Source organism: Anarrhichthys ocellatus, unplaced genomic scaffold (assembly GCF_004355925.1).
Source record: "Anarrhichthys ocellatus isolate YVR2014 unplaced genomic scaffold, GSC_Weel_1.0 scaffold110, whole genome shotgun sequence".
Taxonomy (NCBI): domain Eukaryota; kingdom Metazoa; phylum Chordata; class Actinopteri; order Perciformes; family Anarhichadidae; genus Anarrhichthys; species Anarrhichthys ocellatus.
The window spans coordinates 527,031-550,929 of record NW_022280140.1 but is presented as its reverse complement, the minus strand read 5'-3'; the positions used below and the strand labels follow the sequence as shown (position 1 = coordinate 550,929).

The 23,899-nt window shown below is 41.5% G+C and overlaps 1 protein-coding gene across 1 annotated transcript in view; it reads right to left on the bottom strand.

Moving 5' to 3' along the window:
- The window catches only part of LOC116399366 (voltage-dependent calcium channel gamma-7 subunit-like), a 31,833-nt gene that overhangs the window by 7,118 nt on the left and 816 nt on the right, over positions 1 to 23,899 (bottom strand). Inside the window, exons 2-5 of the mRNA XM_031876478.1 lie at positions 12,725 to 12,920; positions 11,371 to 11,457; positions 9,241 to 9,381; positions 1,114 to 1,259 (exon numbers count right to left, since the gene is read on the bottom strand). Of these exons, the coding sequence (XP_031732338.1) occupies positions 1,114 to 1,259; positions 9,241 to 9,381; positions 11,371 to 11,457; positions 12,725 to 12,920 (570 nt within the window). The remainder of the gene's footprint in view (positions 1 to 1,113; positions 1,260 to 9,240; positions 9,382 to 11,370; positions 11,458 to 12,724; positions 12,921 to 23,899) is intronic.

The window sequence follows — 23,899 nt, the reverse complement described above, 5'->3', positions numbered from 1 at the left end:
AGAGGAGAAAAAGAGCGGAGTGAGAAGAGGAGGATGAGGAATGAAGGATAGAGAAGAAGGAGTGGCAGCAGCGAGGAATATTCTGATGCAGATAAAGCTGTGCTGCGACGGAGCTGCTGCCCTCAAGTATTCAAGCTATTAACATTTATGAATATTGATGCAGGCAGGATGACGGGCTCCTACGCAGGCACTTTTTAAATGTGTGTGTGTGTGTGTGTGTGTGTTTAGCTGAATAAGTCTGTATTCAGCAAGCTACAAGCACTTTGTGTGACTACGTTGTACACATGCTTGAGTGTGTTTAGCTAAGCGGCGGTTAGTCGACATCCAAATCAGATTCCAAACAATCTGTCTGTGTGTTGTGTTTATTATATTATTTATTCTCAATTAAAGTGGCAATGATTATTTCCGTAATACTTGTTTCACATAAAATTATTTAAAGATTCATAACATAGATTGTTAGATTGTTCATTTTTGAAAGAACCAGACAAGGTCTTTCTGGTAAACAAACACTCACTAGGTGAAAGAATGGTTACATACAGTTCAACTTCAGACATGGAAGTCCCGTCTTTGAAAGGTAAACATTACTCAAGAAAGCATGTTTGTTAATTTCTTTAAAAAATGATATTAATTTAAAAAATGCACATTTTCAGTAATAATCTGTTCAAAGAAATTAAAAGTACATTTTCTATTCTATTTTTGTTTTTTTCAAAATGACCAGAAACAGAGGTCCTCTTGGCTGTAGTTTCATGATAGTCCACTGTTGGTAATGTAGGAATGTATATGTGTGTGCGTCTGTGCATATTATCTCTTTTGCCAGTTACATAGCGTTGGTAAATGTTAAGCATCAGTGCATATTAGTGGCACTGTGAACCGCTCAGTGTGTGTCTGTGTGTTTACTTGAATATATCTGCAGTGTGTGTGTGTGTGCGTGCACTTTATCCACGTGCACATTCAGCGTTACAGGTGTTGTGTATGCAGGCTTTTCAGTCTGTGTTTGTGCATTTCCACACACTCATGTGTTTGTGTGCGTGCAGTAAACCCACAAATGTTTATGCATGACTACATCTGAGTGTGTGTGTGCGTGTGTTAGTGCGAGTGTTGTTCTTCGATTACCTCTTTCAGCAGGAAGGAGGAGGCAGCAAAGGCGAAAGACCAGCCGTAGCGGTAGTGGAAGAACTGCTCGGCCTCTCTGGGTCGGTTCATCACCTCGTCATTAATACTGGAAATATACAAGACCAGTCCAACCACCAGGCTGAGACCTGCAGAGGCACAAACACATACACATGAATTCTTACTGCGAACACAGAGGGGTTTACGGTGATACGCTGCACCTTCTTTTCTCCCATTTGAGTGTCAAACCTTCAACTCTTTCAAAAGGTAGCTTTAAAAAGTTCTCATAAGCTCTATCCATGGTGCTGATCCTACTGACAGTCTCACTGGTATCATCCCAACCAACCAGCAGACAGACGCCACATCCAGCCAGTATATGGTTTTGGCAAATAATAACATACATGTGTTTGGAAAATACTGTGCATGGAAGTGGTTAAAGAAGTAGTTTTCCATGAGAGCCTTCTAACAGCAGACAGTTTCACCACTGGAGAAGCCAGTTCAGCTGATCGAGGAGGAAGAGGTTGTGACATCCAATTATTTTCGTTGTTCCATCCTCACGAATGCTTTTCCAGCTCTAAGAAACTATGAATAACTAGGAAACCGGGAGGTACAAGGCTAATGTTGCATTACCCTTGTTACCCTGTAATACTAATCCCATTTGAATGGGCCTTTAGTCTCTTTGTATTTGTGTGTGTGTGTGTGTGTGTGTGTGTGTGTGTGCTTGTGCGCGCTGTTTTGCTGGAATAGCTATAATGATAACGTGTCCTCGTTGTACTGTAAATAGGCTGAGAAAGCCCCAACAACAGGCTGTGCTGTGGTACACAGATAAACGAGGACAGTCATACACACACACACACACACACACACACTGAACCCTCATTAGGAGTGTGTCAGTGCTTCCTCCCCTGTCGAGTGACTAACCGCTGCAGCTGACCTCCAAAATTCCTCCAGCAGTGAAACTCTGACACACTAAACACAGCAAAGATGCTTCGCATTTAAAGCCACCTCACAGCTCTTTCCCCCTGAAAACATATCACTGATAGGTTAACATGCAACTCTACGTTGAACAGGAATTAAATAATCAAACACTAGCCAACATTTGAAAATATGTTAAGCCGGATTTAGGCTTTTGAGTCTGGCTGTCGCAGAGGCTCTGCGGCTCTGCAGAGCGGATGTGCTCCTCCTAAAGAATGTAGCTACATGTCGGAGCTGCAGAGATACAACATGTTAACACAACAGCAGTGAACGGTCAGCTCGTACTGCTTGTGTGCGGCTTTTAAAGGAATACTTTGAATTATATTTTGTTATCTGAGAGAAGCCAGGGTTGGGGTGAAGTGATGCCGTAGTTAAAACCAGAGAGAAGCCCAGCTGCTGCGTTCTGAACGTAACGGGTTCTAGGAGCATTTTTTAAACAGAAATGCTGTCATTTATCTGGAAACAGATTAGAGAACCATCTGGGCCTGATTGGAAATACCTGTTCAATAGTGAGACTGTTTTGGAGTCGCAGCTGTGTGAAATGGAATCAAACAAAGCAGGAGACGCATAAACCTCGAGGAGACATGCAGGAGTTTGGTTGGATGTAAGTGATGTAAACATGTCTTGTTTGTTGAGACGCGTCGGTGAAACCAGGCAGAGGAACCAATGAGGCCACGCTTACATTTACATCCTGTGACATTTTAATATGGACACACATTTCTGTTTTACTGCTTCTTATGCAGACAGCATGACACGCTGGAAAACACTGAAGTGATTCAGCAGATTACTAAAAAAGCTTTCGGATTCCCTGGAACAAATATAGTCCTCTGCACAGGAAGTATTTCCATTTAAGATTCTGCGAGTAACAAAGAAAGAAGAAGTAGGACAGCTCCCCGCCTCTCCACAAGAAACCAATATTTGGCACAACATGAGAATTTGAATGCCTTTTGTCTTAAGTTTTAGACACTTCACTGTGCACTTTACATAATTATCTCCGCAGGTGTTTTTTTGTTCGATTTGTTGGTTTGTTTGTGTATTTGACAGCAGGATTAAGGACAAAAAACTACTGTCCCAATTAATTTAATAATAATTAAAATAAAAAATTAATAATTAATTTAATAATAAACAACAACGGTTTTGACCATTTGACAGATTACCGGACAATGAAAGGAATGTTAATGGAAATGACAAGATAAAGTAGTGATCTGCGCATCCTGTTTGCTTGACAGGTGATCTCTGGTGCAGTGCAGAAAGAGATCTGGAAACATGTGGCTTTCTCTCATCTTATGTTTTATCAAAAATTGTGAAAAAAGGACAGAGACATGAGACTGAATTGTAATTCTCTTTTTTGGCCATCAGATGGCAGCGTTGTGTCTTAATGCTCATCTCCACTCTCTTGCTTGGACTCCACATGAGTGTGAACGTGCGCACACACACACACACACACACGCACGCACACGCACACGCACAGACATACATTCAGAGAGGCAGAGAGGGGAAAAAAGAGAGTTGTAGGAGAGAAATAGCTGGAGGAGGGACAGACAGGAGAAATGGGAGGAAACAGCTGGTCCACAGCCACCATGTTGTAACCTGAGGGTGCGTTGTGACTGACGGGCAGTTCTCATGACAAAAACACAGACATGCTGACTGAGACAAACAAGTTTTTTGCTGCAAAATCATTCTGAAATAGCACTGATTTCTGTGTTTTTCTGTGACTCCCCTCCCCTGTTACATAATTGCAGCGCTGCCTTTGGAAAAATAAATCTCTTTTATGGTAAACAACAAGCATGGAATAGAAATCACTGTCATTTCACTGCTTCTGAGGTGAAAATGGCAACGATCGATTTCTGGGCTCAATTCCTTCTTTGTGCTGTGAACCATCACACAGAAATAACTGATTCTGACAGAGACGTGTTTTTCGTTCCTCACAGAGGGTGCTCAGCAATTACAAGAACAAAATCAAATTACTTTTCTGATTCTGTTTTCGCACATAATCTTTTCTCCAAAACTGAGAATTATGTTTTCACGACTTTGTACGGTGCTGTTGCCGAAGCTGTTTTTATTTTATTAACATGTATTTATTACCGTGTCAACTTGTAACTTTTGTCACAATAACATATTTTTTTGTCATTTGATGCCAAAATGCTTTTGTGTATTTGCCTGCCCAGGGACGGCTAATGAAACTAGCTATTAGCTAACTGTGGGACAGTCAATGACTAGCCATTGCCCCTCTTAAATAAATAAATACAATCAAATAAATAAATAGGATATTTTAATATAAATACAATACAAATGTGAAAACACATGAAATTTGAAATGTCCAAAAAACACATAGACTATGTCTATATATAAATTGATATTGAATTGTACAAATCTGAAAATGTGAATTTACATTAAATGAAATAGATAATATATTTCATATTACACCAATATAATATATAAATTAAAATACATAACTTTAACATTTCTAAATTAGAAAGTGCTTTTTCAGGTTTTTTGGGTGTTTTACCGGCACACATACATTGACCTGATGTCTTTGAGTTTATCTCTGTATAAGCATACGTCAGTTTTTCTCCGTCTTGGCTCGGTGACATTCCCATGACATCATGGTTGTCACGTCTGTCCAAGTGTCCAGTCAGCAGTCCACCATGCTAAGCTAGCATCTGTGAGGTAAAGCTCACTCATGCAAAAAAGAAAAAGGCTGAAACAGGAAGGTGATGTCATCCTGTCTGCTCAGAGAGAGAGAGAGAGAGAGAGAGAGAGAGAGAGAGAGAGACTAACAAGGTCCAAAAAAATCCCAACAACCCCTTTCATCAGCTGAAACGCTTGACCCTGCACTCGAGGTAGCCGACCAGAAACGTCACCCAGCTGTCCCGCAGCGACACGAGGACGTGATGTCACCCCGTTAGCTCCAGTGACTCCCCTTCCCAACAGGACTCATGGTGCAAATGAGACAGAACGCAACGTGACGGAGAGGACTTTTGTGTTGTTAAATGTTAATCCTCAATGAAACACGAAGATGGATTACAGGTGTAAGACTTTGCTCTGTGAGACAAAGTTTCCTTTGTCCCCTGTCACGTGATTCCAAACCTTTAGTAAACTGATGGAGCCCTGTGGGGGACCAGTTCTGAGAGTGATAGAGAATGTGATAGTCCACCTAAAATCTATCAAGCACTCACCCCCCTGTGGGCTCGAGAGGTGGCTGTGGTGAACTTGAATTCATGTAACACAGGGCCAGTTGGGAGTGAGAGTTGTTGGTCAGTCCAACAATTTGTTTTACCCTGAAGTTTCAGTGAGGTCCAACACTGATGTTACACACTAAGACCTCGATCACACTCCCACTTCATCCCAAAGGTGTTGAGGGTTGAGGTCAGGGCTCTGTGCATACAGTAGACCAGTGGGTCGCGGACCCGTTTTCAGTGGGTCGCGGGCCTTTGCCTGACAAAAAAAAAAAAGTGATTTTATTTTGAAGGGCATTTTTTATGCAGCGGAATTATTCCAGCATTTACGGCACTTGTTCAGCGGTGCAGGAAACACACCGACCAATGCGTTGTGAATCACATCACGTGATGCAGCTCAGCCAATCAAATATGGGTATTCTGACACGTTTCCTGACTCAGTGAGATGTACAAACACCGTGACACATGGGGGAGAGACGAGGATATAAACAGCAGAGCAGGACTATTGTAACATTAGTTGTAAAAGTCAAAATCATAGAACGATTTCCAAAAGAGAAGAATGTCCAGAGAGACCAGAGTCATTCGACTCTGACTGGACAGACTCATAGAGGTGAATTCTTCCAACACTAATTTCTCTTTTTAGAAGATGAGAAAAATATAATATTGTGGCTTTGTCACTTCACACTGAATGAACTGAATTTAAAGCTGCAGGGCAATTCAGTGAAAATAATTTTTCTAAAATAAATTCTGTTATGTAATTACATTTTTAATCCAGCCGTTATTTTACTTGAAATGAGAAGAACATTTATTTATGCATTTCAATGTATTATTTATAATCCATCCAGTTAAATTTGAATAATATTAGTTAAAATATAATTAATGTGTACTTTATTTGATTTGGCAGTTGTTTACTACACAGAGACGTTACTACTACTAGACTTCTTGAATATAGATGGTCGTGGGTTGCGGCTTGCCATTAAGGGGTGATGGTGGGTCCCGCAGCCAGACCAGTTGAGAACCACTGCAGTAGACTGTATCCCTGTGACGTAACCCAAAGGTTTCTGAAGAGCCATTATGAAGTGTCTCCGGCCGTCGCCATCTTGGCAGTGACGAGACAGCCTAAATCTAAAAATGGACAGAGTGGTGGAGCCGGGTGACAGAGGAGACAGCAAGCAGCTAGCGACCTGTCAATCTTGTCTGACCTTAAGCCTTATAATTTAAACGGGTGATTTATATAAAAGTTCACCCCGGTTGTCGTGAACTTTTCATCATGACAGTTGTCATGACGAAAAACCCTATGATGTATCAGGCTGTACATCTGTTTATCGCTGCTTTAAAGCTGTGCATTTTACCATGAGGGTCTATGGGGATCGACTCGCTTTTCGAGCCGGTCTCAAGTGGCCATTTGAGGAACTGCAGCTGATGGCACTTTTGCGTTCACTTCTTAATTTCTCAGCACTGGAGGTTCGTTATTCCACGCCAACCTGGGAGGAGCATTTCTTTACGGAGCTGGCTCTACGTAAGGGAGCATGTTGAAACAGGAATGGGTCTACCTTCAGACCCTCCATTGGAGCCAACCAACCAACCAAAAGACATGAAAGGCGTGACAGGAGTGTCAACGCACAAATGGCCTTACTATGCAAGTAGATTTAATTTAATACACTGGAAGATGAGTCTGTCTTTTTTTATTTGGACTACCATGTGGGTCCACAAAAGTAATTAGTGCGATCAAACATTTCATCCCGTAACTTTCCACTCAGCACTTAAAGGCGCTCAGCTACGTGACTGGAATGGAGATGGACTGCACTGAAGGTTGGTGTCCGCAGTGAGATAATGTGACATGTTTGGTTCAGACCACAAAGGTGTCGTCCCGAAGAAGACCAAATCTTCCTCATTACCAACTTTCTGATTGAAATGTCAAACTACAACAAAGTCTCCTTCCAGACTGCTTAAAGTTTTAACTTCTTTTTACCAAAAGCCTGCAGCGAAACATCAAATCACTGCTGCCCTGCAGCTTCCTCGGCAGAGAGCAATTATGTGGAATTAAATCCCGTTCACTGTTGAGCCAGCAGCAAGAACAAGGTAAGGTCTGACAAGCTGTCAGCTGGGAAAAGGAAACCAGAGCTGCAGAGTGAGTCTTCCCTCTTCTTATTATCATTAACCTTGAAGAATGTTGACTTTTAACAAGCTTGCTTCTCTTCTTCTGCTCTGCTGCTTTTACTCTTCTTATTTAAGCAGACAGGTGAAGGAGGAGTTTGACACTTTCACACAGGTCTTATACAATACCTCGGCCTTTTAGCCGGTTTCTACCATCCTGATGAACCAGAGCTCCTGTGGCTTTCTCAAAGCTCCTGCAGCAATAGCTGTCTCCTGCAAAATATATCCATACATCAAGTTGATTGATGTTTTGGAGAAAACATATTGCTTTTAAATCAAGAAAGGATGGTTAATAGTAAATAGACCTGCATTCATACATTCACACACACGTTCATACACTGATGGCCGAAGCTGCCATACAAGGTGCACCAACCTGCGGTCAGGATCTAATCTAAATGCTCATTTACACACACAGGCAGAGCCTTCGGGAGCAGCTTGGGGTTCAGTATCTTGCCCTTTACACTGATGCGGAGTGCAAAATGCCCATCCAGAAGAGCCAGGGATCGAGCCGCTTGTTCTTCTGATTAGTGGACGACCCGCTCTACCTCCTCAACTTCAATTGAATGTCTTCAGCTTCAGTAAACGTTGTGAACATGAGTTTATGTTCTCAATCTCTAGTTTCAAGTCTTCTTCAATACAGCATGATGTTCATTTAGTAAATTATGGTCGATTTAGAGTCAGATAGACCATAAAGCAGATTATGCTTTAGGGTGGGGCTACACGGTGATTGACAGGTGGCTACCATGGCATTGTCCGGTCTAAGAGTGGTCCCTGTCTTCCACTTAAGGAAAAAAAACAAGATGGCGACTGCCAAAATGCTGAACTCTTCTTCCATACAGTCTATGCTTCTAACGGTTCTTATTTCATCTACAGTCACTGCCTGGTCAGTGTTCATACTATACAACTTGTTCTTTGCACTTTGCACCAATTAAATTACATTTCATTTTATTACAGTAGGATTAGCTACTGTAGCTGTTTGAATCTTTGCAAGGTGCTGCGAAATCTTTGCACACAGTGTATAATGTGGAAATATAACATGTGCAGCACTGATGTTTGTACCTGAACAAATACATGTTCATTGTTCTTCAAGGACAAAAGCTGAAGTGCTTCAAACTGTTTGTTTGAGTTGCTGCAGAATGTAAAAGAAAAAACCTTTGCAACAAGGAAACAAACATGTTGGGGACAGGGCGGTCAAAAAGTAATTCCAGAAACCGAAACCTCAGCTATTCTTTAATCTGATACAACGCTACTCCTAAAGCCTTATTATCTGTAAGTCTTCATCATCATCATCGTGCCAAAGCCTGAAATCTAAAGCAAGGCAAGAGAGCAGCCGAGGAGAGTTCACGGTCGGGTTTAGTCACTTGATCGTAAACCTTTCAGAACGGCCCAAAACATATTCCTCACAGGCGGTGCATCAGTCCCATTAGTTGGATGGAGTTTATTTGGTTTTACTTTTGGCATAACTTCACTGAGCAAGTCGTATTCCTAGAAACTGTGTTTGTTCTCTGGAGAGCTCCAACCCTCAGATTCTCCGACCGCTGTGTACTGAGGTTTGTCTCCCGGGCTGCTTTTTCAGTCGCTGCAACACACAGCGCAATAATTGGAAAATACGGAAACAAACCTTGACAAGAAAGGCCTGGAGTTGCTATTTGTTCTTCAAGAGAGTAAAATGTATTCGAGTTTTTGATTGTTTGCAAACCTTGTTTTTTGTGCAACAAAACAAGTTCTGTATGAGCTGAGAACAATTCCACTGCAGGAAGAAGACTCGCCGTGCAGGGGCGGAGGTCTCTTATGATTTCAGACTCTGTGCGCATGGTACCTGACAGTATGAAGAATATTCCGGAGACGAAGGCGAGGATGGTGCGCTGCGGCCGGATGTGTCCTATGTTGCTGATGATGAAGGCGGTGAAGACGAAGAGCAGGGAGACCATTGGGAAGGGAGTGGCAGTTCGGACCATTTCTGGAGGACAGGGAGGAATGCGGGAGAGGGTAAGAGAGGGACATGGACATGATTAAAGAACAAGACCAAGGGGAATGACTTCAGAAAGGAGTGGCACGATGCTGGTGCCAAAATCCAATTCAACCGCAATATTTTCCTCCTTCAGTCAACTTTGTTCATTTAAGTCTAAAATGCAGCAAACATAAAAACTATGACATTACATTTGCCTGATTTAGTGACCAACACATCTTCTCAAATACAAATGCTTGATCAGTGGCTCTACGCCTCAAACTTTTATGCTCTAAGTTCCCCTCTAGCTTCACTTTGGACAAGTGGACGTTTTTTTTTATTTTAATTTTTTTTAAAAGGCATCAACATGGCTAATTTGTGTATTTCCAATGTTTCTAGGTTTAAAATGATTTGCCTTCATCAATGATCAAAACCACTAGTATGTACAGAACAGGAACTCATCGCTCACAGCTGCTAAGATCATTAGCTGGTAAGTCCAACATTGGACATTTCAACCTTTTTAATTTCTAAGTACGTTTGATTGGTTCCTACTCTACTACTCTTGCTTTGGGCAGTTAAACAAGCAACACAACATTGATCATATCATCCACTGTGTTAGCAAATAGCTGCCTGTTCTCACATCCAGCATAGTGGAGCATTTATAGAACTATTCCTAATCACTAATATCTCATTTCTAATTATGAAATTAAGTTCAATATTAACTTCTCTTACAGCTTTCTTTTGGTGTCAACCAACTACTAAATGTTTTTTTTCTCAAACAACGTTGACGAGAGGCCAAACCAAAACAAGAAGCTGAAAGACCCTAAAACGCTCCGTAGAACTGAAGGGTCGGGTGATAATTCTCCGTGGGTTTATCACGACAAGCTTTTCACATGATTACACATATTCATTTGATCAATTGTCAATATGAATATATTCATCAGTGCAGCTATAAAGTCGGACACATTAACTGCAAACATGTTGGTTTGTACTTCACATTGTGATGCATAACATAAAAGAATATTTAGTTCTTGCCATGAACATTACAGCATGTTTTGTGTTGCAAGAATAATTTGGATAATTATTTGCTTATCAAATCATGTCATCAACAATGACATGAAAATGATAGAAAATCTATAGATAGAATAACAAAATAATCTCTTTTCTGGTGACGGGATTGTCTTTTTTCTCACAATATGTTCCAAAATACTCACATATGTATAGATGTCCACTGCAGCCTTCTAACCTTAGGTCTACCGCAGCTCACTCAGGGTTATATTGAGCAAGGCAGCGCATGATTTATTCAACAACTTCTCCCACAGTGCTACTACAGTGTTATGACTTGTGCGTCTATGAGGACATTTATCTCGCATTAAACGGACCAAATGTCTTCCCCCTGGTGTCTCCAACAACACTGTGTGCTTCACTTCAAAGAGACAGACTGCGGCCAGTCCACAGTGTCAACATCTTAAATCATTAAAACAGCTCAGAGACAAAACTGCTCCGTGGGGAACTTCAGCGAGCTCTCGACATTCATTTACTCTTTGACCAAAAAAAGTGAAATATATTCAGTGTACACTGGGAAACGTCAACTTATCATGAAACTTTGGACGCAGCATTTGGAGATTTGTTTTCACTGGGTAGCAACTCTATATATACGTTAACTTTACCTCACACATTAAGTTTCCTGACAGATAATCCACAAGGTGTAGTTTCCTTCGTTCTGTCTCATTATCTTATTTAATTAAGAACTAAAGATAAAAACGGTGTTAAAGGGTAGTTGATGCATGCACATGTCTCTTATGACCTTTAGTTTGTGTACTTGGTAGTGTTGTAATATTTTAACTTTTTATTTAATGTTACACTATTGGAGCATCTTAGATGGACCTACTTTGATAACATTTTCAACAAACTGCATTTTTGTTTTGTTTCTCTAAGCGCAATTTTTCATTTTAATTGGATTTGATCTATCCCTCGTGTGTATGTGTGGACGTGACTCACTGAGTATGTTGGCTGTGTTTTCTGTCGTGATCTCTATCTCTGGCTCGGTGAAATACTCCGACGCCACGCATCTGCCCTTCTCTGGTCCTGAAACAGAGAGAGAGGAAACAGGGAACGGATTGAGAAAGAAAGAATACAGACAGGAAAGCAGAGAGATGAGTGGGAGGGTTAGGGTCTTCTTTGGGTCACGAACAATATGGGAATATTTGCGTATGGAAATAAAACCAGAATAAACAAAACAAACCAAAAACAGAAGTTAAAAAAAAACACAGAGAAAGGGCAGACGGGGCTGAGCGTAGGCGGAGACAAACAAAAACAGATTTTGAAAGGGTGAATAGGAAAGAGGTGAGAGATGATAGAGAGACCCCAAAAGAGATTATGAAGAGGGAGAAACAGGGAGGCAGAGAATGGAACTGAGAGGAAAAGGTGAATTAGAGGAAGAGACGGATGGAGGTCAGGAGATTTCAGGAGAAAACAAGTTTTGAGCTGAGAGAGAGAAGAGCTGAATACAGACACAACAATTAACCTCAAACTGTAGGCAGAGAGAGAGAGGACACACACGCACACACACGCACACACACACACACACACACACACACACACACACACACACACACATCCGTTCCAAATGCCACCAGCGTTTTCCTCCTCTGACCTTTTGTACCAGGCGTCAGACAACAGGGAAACACAAACATGGCCGCCTCCCCAGAGCAACACCGTCGTGACCCGAAACACAGAGACAGCTACTGCAATAAGGAGAGTTATTTGTATCTGTGGTGTCCACCCTGCTGCCGTGTGTGTCTGCGTGTGTGTTTAACAGCATGAATATACACTTTCCTTTTCTGTTTTTCTTTTTTTTAATCTCTTGAGGTCAAATTCGACCAGAGGTGACACACTAATTTGTTGACTCGCTATTCTCGTTTGTATTCCTTGAGAGAACCCTGATCTTAGCTGGCTAATGCTACGCTATGATTGGCCAGTCTGCGTTCAAGGAGGCGGCTTAATGAATTTTAAGTGTGTACTGTTGAAAATCAGTGGTGTGATATGACCCACTGAGTCTTCCTGCACTACGTGGTCTGATTGGTTCCTGTCAAACTCTGGTGCAGTATTAGTCCAGTCAGAACTCATCCTGTACTCTCACACTAATATAATTCATGTCACCCGCCCATCCTCTGGTCGACAATTTACCCACACACGTTTGACAGGTTTTCCTCTTTGAAATTCAAAAGAACAGAACAAAATAAACTATAAATTGTTTCTGCAACTACAACAAGTAATGGCATTAAATCAGCATCAGTACCTTACAGATCAAACCAACATAATCAGCAGTTAGTGACATGACATTGTTACCAACCGGCCACGAAGCAGACCCTCCAGAGGCCGGAGTGCAGCGCCATCTTGACCTCGGTGGTCTGGTTCTGCTGCAGGACGATTCCCTCCTCCATCAGCAGCCAGTAGTCTGTTGACACGGCGACGCCCACCAACAGCAAACCGCAGGCCCCGAAAACCGACGAGAGCAGCGTCAGAGCCCTCGTGCTGAACGAACTCATCTGTGGAGACAAAGCGTCCGGTGGTGCTGATCAGACGATGGCTCAGCCTGCATGTATTCATACATGTGTATGATTTAAATGGAACAAACATAGTGAGCAGCTAGAGAGGAGGAAAGTGTTCAGTTCATTTATCCAAGGGTAAGAGAGGTGAATGAATTAAAAACAAACAAAAAAACATGTCAAGACGTCAGAAAGAAGAGGTGAGGAGAGGACAAAGATATGCACAAGCAGATCAGGGAGGTACGAAAACGATGAGTGAGGAGCCTCTGATTTTTATCTTTCTTGACTTTCACTGACTCCGGCTGTTAAATATGTATGTGATATCGGACAGGAGACGAGATGAAAGACGAAAGCATCATTTCAGCTGTTGACACAGAGAATCTCTCTCTCTCTGACACGCACACACACACACACGCACACACACACACACACACACACACACACACACACAGAGCCTCATCCATCCAGTCAAAATGGAGGTCACATTCACCACGCTGTGTTCTCTGGAAGTGAAGCAAGCGTGAAACATCATCATCGGCCCCTGAATGCTGCTTTGCTGTTTTTGTACGTTATGATCTGACATTTCTGTCCAGTCAAACAATTTTCTGTCTGGACTGCACACAATTATATCAACAGCGAGACCACATGCAGCCAAAGTACAAACCAATAATTAAAGCTGAGGTTGAACCATGTTAATAAAGTTCAATAAAACATGCTGCGGGCCTAATGTGCATTAATAGGATACACATGTTCTGCACTGCAAACAGACACAAAACAGTTTGAGTTTCATGGATTGTGCTAAAGATAATACGGTTTACTGTTGTTCAGTCTTATGATGAAGGAATCATAAAACACAAACTACAGAAGTGCTTCTTTTGCCACCATGATTCTATGATTTGTCCTGGTTGAAAGTCTTGAGTTTGTTCGACCCATTCACCTCCACTTCTTGGGTCTTTAAACTATGTCATCAAACTCCCGGAGCTTTTTCTCTGAGCGTCTTCAATCTAAAGCCAACAGCGTCAATATGAGTTACTTGAAAGCCCGGTGCGTCTCAAACGGACTCTGAAGGGTGGATTGTGTGTCAGTATTAGATGATGATGGGCATGACAAGGCAGCTGTATTTGACGCTCTGGTAATGAGAACGGGTTAACATCATTTAACTGCAGTTGCACTATTGCACTGGACTCTATGTCCTGGATGTAACTCTACAGAGCTTAAAACAAAGAAAAAGAAAACATTGTGCTTCAACCTGGGCTACAACAAACACCAGGTTAATAATCGACTGACTTCAGCTGTGGGAGAAGAGTCAGAGCAGCTCCAGGAGCTCCGGTGCTTTAGGTCATAACCTACGTGATGCTGTTCTGTAAAGAAGCAAACCTTCTGCTGTGGAACAGACATGCTTGTGGTTGTAGGGCTGTGTTTGCAATTCATTAACAAATTAGCATCAACTCTCCTCTTTGCACCGAAATAAAAATTTCTGAGTACAAATTCACAGTGAATATGTAAAGCAGATATATAAAGCCTGCAGGAGGATGGTCGTCAACCTTCTTCTTTTTTAATAACATTTGCCTGTTTATAGAGATGTGCATGGTTAGAATAATTCTCGTGTTATTACGAATAGCTGACATTGAAAACGAGATGCTGAAGGAGGTTCGGTGACTTTTAAAACGCTGTTTATGAGGCCGAGAAAGAGAGCAGCGGAGCCGATAAGAGAACAGCCGAGAACAAAATGAAGTCAGCAGACAAGATCAGAAGCGAACAGATAAGGAGCAAAAAAGAAAGTCGCTGTCAGGCAGGAAGAGAGTGAGGAGTGACCTCATCGCTCGAGCAGAGACGCCGCAGAGCAGATTCAGCGTTGTCAGAGTGGATTCGCTCACTCAGGCATGAGTCACACGTTACAAATATTTGATATGGTAAAACACCCCTCGCCTCAGGTGAACCCGGCCGATCAAGAGCCCTTCAAGAAATAATGGCGTCAGGTACGTGGCGGCGTGCGTGCAAATGCTCTCGTGTGCACATGTGAGGGCTTAGGCAAACGAATCACACGAAGAAGAACGTTTATGTGCAAACACACACATGAAAGTCTGATCAGAAGACTTCTTCAAAATATGGTGATGCTTTCTGGTATGACCTGACCAAGGACCATGATACATTCAATACTTCCATTGAGATAACTTACATTCAAGTCATAAGAACGGTGTGTGTGTGTGTGCTTGTGGAGGAAGCCAGACTTGCCTTTTTAGGCAAAACATGAATCTTACAGCTACAACTCAATGCAATACATGAAAAACTGCAGCAGAACGTACAACGTTTTATAAGTTGGCCTGCTGTTAAAATGCAGGAAGAGGGAGGAAGGAGAGCCGTGACTCCCTCCCCTCTGCGGAGTCCAACCACGAAGACGTCACCAGCAGACGTCGGACACGTTGAGAGACGTCAGCGCGTCGGAAAGTCACATCCCTGTGAACAAGACAGAGGTGATTTGCGCTTGGCTCGTGTAAATAAGCACCGGTCTTAGCGCTGGAAATGTCAAGGCTGAACATGAGAGGCAGTCAGATGCTCAGAGCTGCTGAGTCAAAACACACAAATCCATCCTCCACTCAGAACCGAGGAGACAGAGCTGAGTACCTGCAGGACTCAGATAACTGTCTCACCCTGTGGGCTTTACCTTCGCTTAATTCATGCTGCTTGACGTTCTCTTGACTAAAACATACAGACTTACTGCAGGGCTCTATGGATGTGGTTGGTTTATTTGAATTGTTCACATTTTAACTACTGTACTTCAGTTCGTCGCTTTAGACTATATTTATGTGTTGTTGCTTTCATTTTGGTTAACATAAAAATATAGTGATAGACTTATTGTCCTGTTTTATTGTGGTGGTGTTTGTCTTTGTGTTGTTACGTCGTGTTCAGATTATGTTAAATCAACATAGCTTCAATTGTGTTCATTTCATACAGAACTTTGCTGAATGTTTTGAAAATCTTTTTTGATTTTTGGGTAAATTAAACCTTTGTTTTGAAAATCCACCTTTGCCTCTTTATGCCTGCAGCTCGCTGTCTCAGACTGATCAATGCCTCAACACAATAAATTATTAATGGAAATCGACGTGCCTTTTCTGATGTATTCAATTTGGTTTTATCAACACAAATTACCAAATTAGAGACTTTTATGGGCAAGCTGTCAAATATGTCGACACTTTCTCAATCCTAACTTAATATAGCTCCATAATGGCACCTGGTCAGTGCTCCTCGGCGTCTGATGCCGACGCACAGAGGCCCCCTTTAGCTTCTGTATGAGACACACCACGCTCTCTTGACGTTTTGTTGCCTGAACATAAACTTCCTGTGAAGAAAGTAGTTTATTTTGAAAAGACACGAAGTAAAGAGGGGAAACTGGCAGTCCCTGACAAGTCCAAAAGCTAGTTTGAAGCTGAGGGCCAATGGACATTAGCGGTATTTGATGAGTTGGGAGTGAGCATTTGTTGTTCCTGTATTTCTATATAGAGGGTATAGTCAACAAAGCAGTCAGCATGTCTATATATTCAATTTATTTGTATTGTAATTACATAAGCAGGAAAAAAGTGGTACTTTCAATATTCAAGACAGACTATACCTGCTGGTGAGCATTTCTGCTCAGGGACGTACGGTACTGTAAAATACATTCTATGCTGATTAATCTTCATATCTTTGTTACTATTTGAGCATTTAAAAATGTACCATCGATGTATAATTAATCATCTTAGCAAATAGTTTGTCTCCTTCTCGTTCCAATTCGACTTGACCTCAATCTCTTCTACATGAAGGAAACCATGTTCACTTTGCAATATGCTGGATTTTGGATGGATCAAAACAATATCCGCAAACTAATTTAAGAAATAAACTCTTGTCCAGTTTTAGTCATGTTTATATATTATTCATGTTAATGCTCTTTACTAGATGTTATCTTGAGCGGTGGCTTTAAAACTACAGAAAGACGGACGCCTGAAGAAAATGTGGGTTTGAAGGATAAGAACTGTTGAGATGGGTCAGTGCACACACACACACACACACACACACACTGAAGCAGGCCTGTGTCTGCTGAGATAGCTGACAACAAATGGGCTGGGATGATGTTCTTTTTGTAGTTGAAGCCTAGAGAATATAACCACAATTCCCAGATCGCATCAGCCGCTAACGAACTCTGTGTGTGTGTGTGGGGGGAGAATCCAGGAGCCGGGGCGATGTGAAGAATTACAGATGAATGGAGCGTAGGTGCTCAGGAACAAACAGTCAGAGGTAATGATGTGGTGAAGAAGGAGTGAGGAAAAGTGGAGGAGGAGAGAAAGTAGAGAAGGAGAGAGGGATGCTTGTGAAGGGGGATTTAGGAGAAGAGAGATTGGGGAAGAAATGAGAAAGTGGAGAAGGGGAAATGGGGGGAAAGGATGATGGGGGGAGTAAGAGAAGGAAGATGATGAGCAAGGAGTTGATTACAGGAAGAAAGGAGGGAGAGAAGACCATCAGAAGATAGGGTACAGAAAGGTGGGCGAAAAGGGAAGTAGGAAAAGAAAAAGGAAGGTATGGAGAAAGGATGGGTAGGGAGGAAAGAAAGTAGCAATGAGGATAGGAAGCAAGGGGAGATAGGAAGGAGGGATGGAGTGTACAAATGAAATAAGTAAATGAAAGAAGGAAAGAATCAAGGAGGGAAGGAAGGAAGGAAGGATGGAAGGAAGGAAGGATGGAAGAAAGGAAGATGTTTTTGGAGGGGACATAATTAAAGACTGACTAAAGGAAATGTGTGTTATTACAAAGGACTTCATTTTTATTCTTCCATCTAGTATGCCTTATGTTATATACATATCCGTTCTTCTCGGTTTACATCCACTATTTTTAATCTCCACTTTAAGATATGTGTTTTGTCATAATTAGGATTTTCCTTGTGTAGGATATGTTGTGTACACATTTACAAATCACCATAGAAACATGAAAGGAGAGACATTTTGGGGAGAGTCCAGCAGTGAGCAGCAGGCTGGGGAGCTGTCCACCACTGTGGTGCTGAAATCCTCACCACACCCAACAGCCCTGATTCTCCTCTCCCTGCCACTCAATCATCTCCCCTCTCTCTCTCTCCACCAGGACCAGACATGCCCTCCTCTTCAGGCTGCTGTTGGTCTTCTAAACACTAACGTTGTTTAAAACTGGAAAGTCAAAGTGGTGATCACTATTTCAGAATGCATCAGCTTTCAAAACGTCCCCTCGTGATGTTTCCTTGACCCACTTTCTTTTCGATGTTGAGCTTGCCCCCGTTTGTTCAAACAACGAAAAAGACCTGACAAGGACCTCTTGTAGAAACAGAGGAAGTATGATGTTGATACAGCAACACAAAGCCTCTTAGGGAGGATGTTGAGGTGGATAGTTCGGTCAACAAAGCTGCTGACTTTTATATGGGAGGCTGCTGTTAGCATCCCCTCTCCTGCCAACTGTCAATGTTGTTTTTTTAGAATGTGAAAACAGTATACATTGGTATCCTGTCAACACTTTTCAATCCAAACAACATATCTTAAGAAGAAAACATCTATTATTTACTTCTGATGGCGAGTTTCCCTTTAGGAGGGAGAGGTCAGGGGTCAGACGGTCAGCTGTAGTGCTGGAGAAGACGTTACTGGTTGCATTTGATGTATTTTATTCATCCTGTTATACAGCAATGTCTGACTATTTGTTAACCAACTTTAAAATGGTTCATTGAATATGTACATAATCACAGACCGGAAGCATTGTTTTCCAGCCAGCTGCGCCCCTTCGGCATATTTTCCAAAAGTAGAAATGAACATAGCCGAGGGTTAAATTCAATCCATGACTTGCTCCCTCATTAGAAAGCAACAGGCTCAACGTAAAAGTCGTCAGCACAGCTTAATTTTTTATTTGGGTTCATTATTAATTCTGTTTTAATTTTTATCAGAGGCTTAGAAGCAGCCTCAATGAAGTCCAACTTAATGAATGAGTGTGCGTTACTAATTAAAGCAGGGCCGTCAGTGTAGGAGTGCTAATAAGTTCCTTTAATCAGGAGCTTTGTACAGATGAATTCATTTCCGGAAAAAGGCAGTTTACTTAATAAAGAGCCCATTGTGCAGTACAGTGTGAGGGCTGGTTTTTATCTCTTTATTGGTGATTAATATGTTGGTAACCGGGCGTCTCACTTAATGAATAAAGACACAATCGTAGCCCGTTTGAGACACGAAAACAAGGTGGACTGAATTGGTAATCAGATAAAAATGTAGCAATAATAAGGGATTAGTATCGGGTATAAAGATTTGGACACATTCAAAAAAAGTGGCGGGTGAGTCATTATAAGATAAAAGCTCACTGTTGTCCTCTCAGTCTGTGAAGGCACACTTTCAACATTCAAAGATCCCCAAAACTTGTTTGTTTTGCTTGTTATGAGTGATACAATCCAACGTGAACACTACTTTCTGCTCAAACCAGAACAGTTAGTACTTCTGTTTCTTACTCTGTGCTCCTCTCACGGCTTTGAAGTTTGTTTTGCTCAGTTGGAAAATATTGAAGTCACATGCTTCTGTGCAACCAATCAGGACTAAGAGACATTTTAACCAGTCGGATGACAGTTGGGTTGTTTGGTTATTGTCAATTAAATATGATCAAAGTTTTAAATGCTTCATAAATAACACTTAAGAACGATTGCTTATTTCATCATGGACAGTTAATGATATAAAGAGATTCTTAGGAATCAAAGCCAGGTTTTTACTGGCTTTAACGTTCCTTTCAGTGAAATAGTTTAAAAGGCTGCTTTATTATTCAACACCAGAAATACATAGCTGGCAATGTGGAGAAAGCTTTAAAACGGCATTTAGATCATTAACATTAACACAACTGAGCTTTTAAATTAGTTGATTAAATACTCTTTTAATTAGGTTTTGATCGCTGGTCAAATTCTTTTTAAGTTTGTTAGGTTGTGCTCAGTGAATTTGGACCAATGACCTCAGTATCTCTAATATATTTCCAGTACTGTTTTCCTACATCACAAACCCTGACACCAATATGAATCCCATCTAAAAACATCTCTTATTACTTCTAGGAAACTTACTATAACAGGCACCCTGAGGGGATTGAAATATTGGCTCCCAAATAATAAAAAAAATGGAATCGGATGAAACAGCGATGAAAGACTCCGCAGCAACGACGGGTCAATATGAAGCAGGGCAAAGCAACTGCTGAGCACCAGGAAACTACATGTCCCATGGTGGCGGGCGGGGCTCCACAGATGGCGTTCTCAGGTTAGCCTGCTAGCACTGGAGAGCTTGTTTTCTGTAGAGAAGTCAATATGTCCCTCTGTCAGCAGTGAGAGGCTGGTGCCAACTGGCAGGAGGAGAGATGGATATTTAAAGATGGGAAGAATGGAAGACGCAATGAAGAGCACAGGAGGAGTCATAAAGGAGAAGACAATGAAAGGAAGGACGGAGGGAGCAAATAGAGAGGGAAACAGAGACATAAAAGAAGAAGGAATAAGGAGGGGTAGAAGGTCAGATACATCTATGGGATGAAAGAACTCCAGATTAATTTGCAAAAGGGAATAAGGACAGGAGGAAGGGGTGGAATGGTGGAGGCGATGAGACATAAGAACTGCTCAAAAGGATTATGCAAAGTAATAATAGAGTTAGGGAGGAATGAGGAGAGAGAGAAAGAAACAGAGGAGAAAAAGGACAAGCAGAGAAAAGAAGAGTGAAGGAGGAGGTAAGCACTGTCCAATAACATACACAAAATACAAAGAAACATTTGTTCCTAAATTGCCAAAAACAAATTGTGTTTTTAAAATAGCATCAATATTCTCCAGACGTTCCTTTGGAACGATGATGAACCACGTTCACGTCTCCGTAAGTCGCAAGAAGACTCTCATTTCTCAAAGCGCTACTTAAGACGATGAAAGCTTTGGGAAACAAACCCTCGTCCTATAGTCTGTAGAACGACTGCTGGACTGATAAAGATAATTAGCTTATGCGGCGAGTAAGAAAACACACACACACACACACACAGTGTGGAGAAAAGCAGGGAAGGCCTGCAAGAGACTGTTAATGTGCTGAGGAGAGGTAGATCAAATAGATGGAGGGATAAGCAGAGATACAGCGGGGGAATAACAGAGGAAGGGAGAAGAAAAGGAAAGGGAGCTCACAGGGAAAGACCTTGGCCCAAAAACGGAGGAAAGTCCTTGTACCACACACACACATACACACACACACACACACACATAGTGTACGTCACACACATGCACCACGGCTGGCAGACAGCCAGTGTGGAGTGTGACACATCCTACATGCCTGTGCATGTTCAGAGCAGTATTCACGAAAAGCCCAGTCACACACATTCATTCACCTTCACTCGGTTTGGATGTTGTATAATTTCAGTTTGAGGTCACATTTAGCTTTGGCCGGAGGGGGAATCGACCCTAACTGTGCACGATACAAACACTGTACTGAAATGTACTACTGCTGTTGGCTGGAAGGCTAGGATCTCCAAAATGTCTGCTTGTCAGAAAAACAAAACAGCTTCTTTTTTTGGTGTGCAACACCATGAACGCCTCAGAGGAGAGACTGTATTGAAGTGTGTTCCTTTATCTCCATTTGTAGAATTAATTGTGTTGAGATCTTTAAGGCAGCGTGATGCATCTAAAGGGGGCTGTGGTGACATTTGTGGCCATTCAGGGACAAAGTCACTTTTGTCTTTAGATGCAGTTTGACAATATGAACTCATTTGTTTCATACTTAACCCTTAATTCCAGTAAATCCTTCAAAACCGTGACAAATTACTAGTGCTGGGTATCCTTTAAACATGATACTTATACAAATAAATACTTCATCATGTGAATGGAAGCTGTGAGTGGGACCCATCAGCTAGCTGCACTTCACAGCGCTCATAACACCGGCCCACAGTGGAAGGACCACTGTCCTGTCAGAGAGACACAAGAGGTCGCTTGTCAGGAGTTTTTCTTAAATAACATAAGTTGCTTTAAGTGTTTGAATGAACACCAATGCAAAGACAGAGCAGACAGAGCAAAAGCTTCCACCATCATTGGACAAACTCAATCAAATGACCATTTCTGCATTGCTGCATGGCTCAAAGTCTCCTCTCATTAGCTTCTCCTTAATACTTTTATCCAAACACAAATTATGAGCCATTTTTCCTCTTTTTTATTCGTTTGTCGCTGCTTTAATGGAATCACAGCTCTTCATGCTGAGACACTGAAATGCGTGTTGTCGATACCTGACTGTTCTCAGTTGTTATTGCACAGGAATATGGAATCTAGACTTAACTGATTTTTACAAATGTATCTCAAGGACTTGACACCTCGACCAACCCCGGTGGGAACGGAAGCACTGACCCTGCTGTTGTTGGTGACTCACACCATCAATCAGTCGTTTAAACAACTGAAGCTACTGTGTGATTCATTTCCCCCTCACCTCAGAGAGATGCAACTGATGATGATGATGATGATGCTTCACATGTTATACAACCAGCGTACAGACCTCTAAACATCTGCAGTGAACTAAAGGGTTGTATATTATACCTGACCCACTGCGATGCCAGTGTCCACCCTTATCTTTGAGAGGAACTAATACATTGTAAGCTCAACCAACATGTGTGTATAATTCTACCCCAGTTCATGGTTTGACACGTGTCCTTAATTGTACTTGTGTTGTGATTGTGCATTTACTCGTAGCTGGGCATTAACGTTTATCTGTAGCAGGAGATGATGAAGAAAAAGAAGAGCAGAACAACCAGGAGGTTTCTCCGTATTCTCTCTTCTCATGATACTTTTGTCTTGTTATATGTTTGGAAGATAGATAGCTGCAAAATGGCAGCAGTGTTAAGAAGACCCTCGGCTCTTTGATTATGAGGGACTGACACCAATCCCTGATGTTTATATTTGAGGTTTTGGATGGCTGAAACATTTACTTTTGGTGATTTGCTTTTTGTTCTGTAACATGTTCATCAATGGTTCCTATTGCTGTTCCTCCTAACTATCCTGCTCTACAGCACATTCCAAACAAATCTACGTTACTGCTGCGGGAAACATAAAACATGACAGAAAGTCAAACTTTGACTGCAAGCACTCTTCATCCAAGGCTACTCAGGCGAGGTCTTCCTCTCAGCCGGCCAAGGCTCAATCTTGGGATACCTTTTTTCTCAATGATTATTTGCTCTTTTAACAAATCCAGAGAGAGTTCTAGAGATGCTTTTATGCAGCCGGAAACAAAAAAACTGTGTTTGTTTAAGCTGAATTTGTGTCAAAGGGAAGTTGCCTTATATACCATCTTTGGGCTTTCATCCTAGTTGTAGATGCGACTGGGAAATCTTGTTTTATCATAAAAGCTTAAATCCACCAATGAAGGCCACTGCACCATATTTGATGCTACTGTGGCAAAAGCACGTTATTCTACATTCCCTCAGAGCCAACGCTGCCCATCATAAAACAGCAGCTCAACACTAGGGCTATTAATTCACAATGATAATGCGTCGTATTTCACTGGAATCATATTGTGATGAAATCATATATGGAGATATCATGTTACACCGTTATATGGTCTAACTTTAAAATAACAAGCACATACTAACTCACATTTCTAAATTCTTAATCAAATGAAAAAATACTTTTCACATATGTCGATATACAAAACCATGTGGTTATTTCAGATATGCTATATATTTATTGAATTACCAGAAAACACGCCACACATTAAATATATCTATAACATGAAATAAGATTTTGGCCATATTGCCCGGCCCGAATCAGCACTTTAACTATTTATTCAGTAAAACACAGATTACTGTAAACACAATCTGCATCTAAGATGTCTGATGCTTGTTGTAACCATGGGAAATATTTTCTGCCATTGACTCCCATTTCACTTGATATTACTGCAGCATTAGAACTGCTAATGCAAAGCTTCCACCTACAGGTTAAACCCCTCCATATATATATATATATATATATA